Source organism: Hylobates moloch, unplaced genomic scaffold (genome assembly GCF_009828535.3).
Source record: "Hylobates moloch isolate HMO894 unplaced genomic scaffold, HMol_V3 SCAFFOLD_1, whole genome shotgun sequence".
NCBI lineage: Eukaryota > Metazoa > Chordata > Mammalia > Primates > Hylobatidae > Hylobates > Hylobates moloch.
This window is the reverse complement of record NW_026652276.1, coordinates 143,905,549-143,913,291: the sequence shown is the minus strand read 5'-3', so window position 1 is coordinate 143,913,291 and position 7,743 is coordinate 143,905,549. Positions and strand designations below refer to the sequence as shown.

General features: G+C 37.9%; 1 protein-coding gene across 3 annotated transcripts in view; it reads right to left on the bottom strand.

Annotated features, from left to right (window-relative positions):
- Nucleotides 1-1,272: 1,272 nt before the first annotated feature.
- SPMIP4 (sperm microtubule inner protein 4) overlaps nt 1,273-7,743 on the bottom strand; it is a 51,039-nt gene continuing 44,568 nt past the window's right edge. For all 3 annotated transcript variants that reach the window (XM_032759050.2, XM_058446309.1, XM_058446313.1), the window contains 3 exons: nt 6,959-7,133; nt 6,562-6,653; nt 1,273-2,329 (listed from right to left, as the gene is read on the bottom strand). In XM_032759050.2, the coding sequence (XP_032614941.1) occupies nt 1,508-2,329; nt 6,562-6,653; nt 6,959-7,133 (1,089 nt within the window). In that variant the 3' untranslated portion in view covers nt 1,273-1,507. The remainder of the gene's footprint in view (nt 2,330-6,561; nt 6,654-6,958; nt 7,134-7,743) is intronic.

Below are 7,743 nucleotides of genomic sequence, written 5' to 3'. Positions count from 1 at the left end.
GGCAGATTCATTCGCTTTAACAATCAGCAGAGTTAAAGGAAAGGCTGGCTTCCTCTTAGTTGAGGAGCATGACTATGACAATGCCTAAAGAGAACGCTGCGCCACCCTTGCATGGAGGTAGGCAGAGTGAACACCATATTTAGAATGTAATTTCTAACTAATTTCCGTGCAACCCAGGGAAGCTGGGTACAAAGGTATGAACATTACACAAAACTCTAGGAGTGCAATCAAAACCTCAAATTTTTATACCGGAGAGTTACATCTTCCAAAGTTTATTATTTGGAATTCCAGTCCAATGATCTACTCTGTGATAAAAAGTGTATCTCCCTCACTTCAGACACTCCCAATTGCATTACATATTAAAGGCTATAGAGAACCCAGTGACCAAGTCATGCAACTGACATTGTTGCTCCGATTTCCCCAGTGTTATTTCACCATGTAAACTTTTACTTCCTGTCATAATGTAACTAGTGCTGTACAGAATGCAGTTGGAAAAAGATTCTCTAACTTTAGCCCAGAATAGTTTTAAGGAGGTTATAACCAAATGACATGTTGGTCATAAAATTAAAATAAATATTCACAAAATACTTAAAGAAATTCCTCTTGAACTTCCACGATAGACTATGTTTAAAATCTACCTCTTGGCACATTGAATGAATTGACTTGCATATGGGAGTTAGCCAAACTCTTAGAGAACACACTCCAGAAATGAAGATTTGGGGCTCTGTAATAACTGATACCAAGCCATCCTTTCTTGCTATAATTAGAACTCACCAGTTGCTAATTAAGGCCATTGCTAGATCTTCAGTAAAATAATTTTATCTGCATAAAAGAAATAGTTATGTTTCTCAGTCAGAAGGTTAAGAGTAAGCAAACAATTCAATTTGTAATGTGTACATGCAGAGAGTTTTGGGTTTCATTTTTTTCGCTGACTTATTTTGTACATGTTTACATAAAGGAACAGAGTCCACATACTTTTAAGACAATATAGTTTGTAGAGGTGTCCATCCCTCAATTAACTGGGTGTTTGGGTTTTGTCTTTTCTACCTAATGCTACTATGTACAAAAATTTACACAAAGGGACAGTGTTCTCATTTTTATTAAGATACTATAATTTGTAAGTCATTCATTAATTATTGATCATTTGAGTTCTTTCCAGATTTTCAATTTTTTTTTGGTGAAACAATGATGTAAACTTTGTTGTACACATTGCTTTTTGTGATTTTGGAAAATTTCCTTGTAATCTGAAGATGAGAGATTAAAGACTATACATTTTTCTAGTTCTAATATTTTATTGCCAAATTGTTAAACTTTTCAAGAAGTCAGAACATCACCTTTTCTGGGTTCCTCCAACCAGATATTAACTTAAATTCCTGAAAATGTAAACCTCATTAACAAGGTCCCTATGGTTTAATCTAGAAAACAGAAACCAGCAATATGAGGGAAATTCTGTTGTATCTTTTAACTTCTTGCAAGAGGCTGGGTTTTGAAGGAAAGAATGAGTATCTCAATTATAGAAATAATAGGAATTATGGCCATAGAATTGGTGCTTCATCCCCGAATGCTCATTATCCCTGAGGTCTTTATGGTCTTCTAGAATTGATTTATGGAAACGCTTTTGTGCACCAGTTTTTGAAAACGAGTTCTTAAGCTCCAGCAGGTTGGTCTGAGGCTTGGTCACTCCAGCTCTAGGAATCCAACCAAGAATAGGTCTTGTTTCTTCATTGTTTTCCATGTTCAAGAACAACTCTTCTTCTGGCTTACTTAAAAAATGTTCTAAAGTGAAAGCTTCCGTGTCTTGTTTATTTTGTAAAACACTAGGTTTACTAAGGCTAACAGTGTTTGGACACATATTATACTGATCACATAGGAGAGATTTAAGATTTTCGTAATGAATCCAGTGGTTTGGTTTACAGTAAGGTGTGGGTTGGGTTTTTAGTGACTGCTGTCTCCAGTATGAATCTTCTGTCTTTTTAGTATCTGTGATTTTTGGAAATGGCTTTATGTCATAAATGCTAGTCAGGTCTTTTGTTGGGTAACAAGATTGGGGTTCATAGGTAGACAGCAAGCTCTGTTCTTCTATGATCTTCTTTTCAATATCCTGGTTTTTATGGGTCACACCGGCTAGTGTGTTATCACTAAGTGCCATCATTTCTTTAGAACTGGGTACAAAGGTATGAAAATTACACAAAACTCTAGGAGTACAATCTGGACAGGAACGTTGTCTTTGCTGGACTATAGCCTCCAGAGAACGCCGGTTCTGAATTAATCGGGCAATTCGTCCTTCCAACGGTCTGGGAGGTTTGAAGACAGGATGGAATTTTTCTTGCTGTAGTTGTGGGACAAAAAGGAGAAAAAATTTAATCAGGGATATTGCCACAAATGGTAGGTCAAAAGTCATACCCATTTTCATTGTCTGAGTACACGAGATGGATGTAGGGGTGTACGTTGCAATGCTCTTTGATATTAATTTAAAGACATTGAAATTTGGGTCCAAATACATTTTCCTCCTTTACTGGTTTTAGAGAATATGAAAGGGGCATGTTTTTTATTTGGCTATACAGAACTCTTTCTGTGTGGGAACTCTGCTTTTAAACTTCAAAGATATAAAGCAATCACTGGAATAAAACTTCTGTCCATCACTAACAGATGGCATTTGCAGTGTGTGCAGTTATTTAATCTCAGCCAAAGTCTCCTTTATTAGGCCTTAGCAAGGGCCCTTAAACTTAACTTGGCTGAATCAGAATCATCTGCAGAGCTGGCATGAAATTCCTAAGCTCCTAAGACCCTCCAAGACTGCGGGTCAGAAGGTCTGTAGTGGGCCCCAGGAAGCTGAATTTTCAACAAGCATTTCAGGTGATGGTGAGTCTGGAGATTTGCTATGCTTTGAGAAACATTGGTCTGAGGTGTCATGTCTGTGCTTCTTTTTAAGTTGTTTTATAAACATTATGAATTATCAATTATGTCTGGTAACTGCGAAAGTAGTGAGTGTATTTAAAGTGCTATTAATAGATACATGCTGGGTGGTGGGAAGAGGACGCAGCTGACTGGGAGAGGGTATGAAGAGGAAACTTTCTGGAATGATAGTATTCTGCACCTTGATAGGGGTTTGGGTTACAAAGGTGTGTTTGTTAAAACTCGATGAATGTTCACTTAAGATTTGTGCAATTGCATTGAACTTTATTTCACCTTAAAAGAAAAAAAAACTGCAAATAAATATTGAACTCTGGTTGATAATATACATGCTGAATGTTTAGGAGTGAAGTATACTAATGTCTGCAATTTACTCTAAAATGCATACAAATAATATATTTTTATTATTTCTGGATGATGGATGGTTAGAGGGATGGAAAGATGGATAGATTATGTGATAAAACAAGCATAGTAAAATGTTAGTGGTACAATCTAGGTGGTGAGTATATGGGTGTTAATTATAAATTTTTTTTTACTTTTCTGTATGTTTCAAACATTTTATAATAAATATATATATATATATATTTTGAGACAGAGTCTCGCTCTGTCACCCAGGCTGGAGTGCAGTGGCGCAATCTTGGCTCACTGCAAGCTCCGCCTCCTGGGTTCACGCCATTCTCCTGCCTCAGCCTCTCCGAATAGCTGGGACTACAGGCGCCTGCCACCACGCCCGGCTAATTTTTTTGTATTTTTGGTAGAGACGGGGTTTCACCGTGGTCTCGATCTCCTGACCTCGTGATCCGCCCGCCTCGGCCTCCCAAAGTGCTGGGATTACAAGCGTGAGCCACTGCGCCCGGCCTATAATAATATGTTAAAGTAAAAAAACTGCCAAAGAATGTATGTATAATGATGATGGAATTGACAGCAGAGATAATACAAATGAGAGTAGTGAGAAAATAATCACTGTAGCTTGGACTGAAAAAAATGGACTTAGGAACATCCTTTTGAAAGCTAATCTGTTCATAGAGAAATTTCCATATTGAGGTAACAAATTTGTTACAGCCTTTAGCTAATCAAGTTTGAGTAAATACTGTGATGAAAAAACTTCAGCTCTTTGATGTGCTTTGTTAATTTTGTCACAAAAAAGGACAAGACTTATCATATTGTACTTTGACCATATATATTCCTGTATGCAAGAAGCAGTTTTTAGTGCTTTTATTTTACACTACTACAATAAAATATTTCATATACATTTTTATTACCATTAAAACATGTTTTCCCAGTCTGTTCTTTATGGTCTAATCAGAAACCAGCAAGATTCACTAAAACTTTCCTTTAAACTTCCAATTATCTTAGGTATATTTTATCTCGTTATTCATAAATATTTAAGAGTTGATTTGCTTGCACAATGATTTTGTATATAACAAATTTGGCAAACATCCTGTATATAATGGAATATGTATTTTGTACATACCATACAGGGTCGAATCTCTGGAAATCTGGACAGTTGTTGAACACACCTGACAATATGTGTTCATATAATATTTTCTATCCTTAGAGAATGCTCATTGCAAATTCAACATAAAAATTATTAAAAACCCTTCAGTGAATGATAAAACACAGTCTATAAACCTGCTCCTGGTGTTATATCACCTTAGGAAATGCTGAAGCAAATGTAAAATCAGTATATTCAGCTCAGTTTTTATTTTATTTATTAATTTATTTTGAGACGGAGTCTCACTCTGTTGCCCAGGCTGGAGTGCAGTGGCACAACCTTTGCTCACAGCAACCTCCGCCTCCCAGATTCAAGTGATTCTCCCACCTTAGCCTCCTGAGTAGCTAGGACTACAGGCATGTGCCACCATGCCCAGCTAATTTTTGTATTTTTAGTAGAGACAGGGTTTCACCATGTTGGCCAGGCTGGTCTCGAACTCCTGACCTCAGGTGGTCCACCCACCTCAGTCTCCCAAAGTGCTGGGATTATAGGCGTGAGCCACCGTGCCCGGCCCTCAGCTCAGTTTTTTTGTTTTCTTTTTTCCCCCTGCCCAGCACGATCTTGGCTCACTGCAACCTCCGCCCCATCCCCCCGGTTCAAGCGATTCTCCTGTCTCAGCCTCCAGAGTAGCTGGGATTACAGGCGCCTGCCACCACACCCGGCTAATTTTTGTATTTTTAGTAGAGACAGGGCTCACCATGTTGGCGAAGCTGGTCTCGAACTCCTGACCTCAGGCGATCCACCCACTTCAGCCTCCCAAAGTGCTAGGATTACAGGCTTGAGCCACCGAGCCTGATCCAGCTCAGTTTTTAGTGTTCAAACTGAAATAATCTTACTTGTTTTTCCATGTGTTTTTCACAATTTATATATCTTTAAAATGTTAATTTTGTTTTCAAAATTTGTAGTCATCGAGAATAAAATTTAGGCCTCAAATAAAACAACACATATGCAAACTATTAGGTCATTTCATCTCATTTACATGATTAAACCAACAGATTATACTTTTGCTCATTAAAGGGCTTGATTATTTCTTCCAGGCCATTTCGCATAATCAATTTAAAAGTCTCTATTGATATCTGCAGAGAATGTATTGGCTTTTCATTTGTAATTCAGCCAGCTCTCAATTATTAATGAATATCAGGAGGAAGCCTTTATTTCTTCAAAAGCAATGGTAATGTACAAGATACATAAATATGCAAAGGGCTGGGCGCAGTAGCTCACGCCTGTAATCCCAGCACTTTGGGAGGCCAAGGCGGGCGAATCACGAGGTCAGGAGATTGAGACCATCCTGGTCAACATGGTAAAACCCCGTCTCTACTACAAATACAAAAATTAGCTGGGTGTGGTGGTGCGTGCCTGCAATCCCAGCTACTCTGGAGGCTGAGGCATGAGAATCGCTTGAACCCAGGAGGTGGAGGTTGCAGTGAGCTGAGATCATGACACTGTACTCCAGCCTGGCAACAGAGTGAGACTCTGTCTCAAGAAGAAAAAAAAAAAAAAAAAAAAAGCAAAGATCTACGGAATTTACTAGGAATCTCATTAAATTACTAGTTAAATTCTTTTGTAAACTGCTTCTTTTGTAAGTTATTTCAGCAACAGTAGCATAGTAGAAAAACTGTTAAAAAAAAAAAACAAACCACTCTGAAGAAGAAATCTTTTTTTTTTTTTGAGACGTAGTCTCGCTCTGTCATCTAGGCCGGAGTGCAGTGGCACGATCTCAACTCACTGTAACCTCTGCCTCCTGGGTTCAAGCGATTCTTCTGCCTCACCCTCCTGAGTAGCTGGGAGTAGAGGCGAGTGCCACCACGCCTGGCTAATTTTTGTATTTTTAGTAGAGACAGAGTTTCACCATATTGGCCAGGTTGGTCTCGAACTCCTGACCTCGTGATCTGTCCGCCTTGGCCTCCCAAAGTGCTGGGATTACAGGTGTGAGGCACCGTGCCTGGCCCAAGAAAAGAAATCTTGCTTGTTTTCCCAAACAGCAGACAAAGTATTCAAACCAGTTCAAATCAGCTCAGAATTCACTTCTAAAATGAGTAAAAATTTCCATTTGCTAACTTGGTTGCTAAAACCCAATACACAAAAAGTGGCAAAGCAAGAAGGAGCCCAGCACTCTCCCCCCAAATAACTGAGAGTTGACTGCAATTACTTACAGGCTCTGGGTCAAATCCTATCTTTCCTGTTAACTCTGCTACCATCTTTTCATGGTAATCATCCAGTTCAAGGGGGTCCATTGGCCCCAGACCTTAATGGAAACATCATCTTATTATTTTGTTAGGGTAAACAGAGAATGGCAGTTATATTACCCTTTATAGGAAAACTTACCCATTCCCTTTGTAATATAATTAGAACCAATAAAATGAAAACCAACCCTACCTCCCAGCTACCTATGAAGAGGAATTTACCACCCACCTTAATTCTTATTACTTAGGATTTAAATACTTAGATTGCGAAAAAGGCAAAAATATGAGAAGTTGAAGGCTTGTCATAGCATTTGTTAAATATTCCAATTTTGTTCTGATTTTTACTTGTATGAAAGTGAACTCATACCTGTAAAATCATGAGTGTACGAAGTGAGCCAGTGGGACCTCTCAAGATTTCTTTGTATGTTGGCTTCTTTGGCAGAGCAAATAGGGTCCCATGAATTTAAAGAAGTGTTAGGAGCGAAGGTTTTAGGAGGTTTTGGGTAGAATACTGGCTTATTTTTCTCAACACCTCTGGGAAACTAAAATATGAACATAAAGATTACTGCTGTTAATGTCATCTACTAGAATAAGAGCTGATTCATCATCTCAGCAGGAAAGAGGCAAAGGAAATTCCAGGCTGACGTCAGATACTGTTTTTTTTGGTCATTAATTACTAATTACTAATTGCTATAATTGGAACCATATATAGAGTTAAACACAATATCCTATCAAATAAATAGTAAGGTCTTTTCTAAAAGTCTTTTGCCTTAGCAGGGACTTTGATAATGTGTATTGGAGAAATGTCCCTGAATACTCTACCTCCAGTGAAATTTTATTAGCAATACAAAGGGCTCTGAGGTGGTCTTTTGGCTAAGTTTAGCTAAAATTGTGTGCCTTCTACTTTTCCTTCCATGCCTGAAATGAAACCATTTGATGTCTTTTATGAATTTCCAATGAAGTTTAAATCACTCAAATTCAAATAAAATTTTCATTCTTCAGACGTAACTATAGAGTTTTATTTTATATTTTCAAAAGAGCTATGCATGTAAATATGAGTGAATAAGTGAGTTTCACTGCAGTCTTTTTGGTTACTTAGAAATTCACCTTTTCTCAGTATCTCTCTTATGATACTTAATATTTACTAAGCAC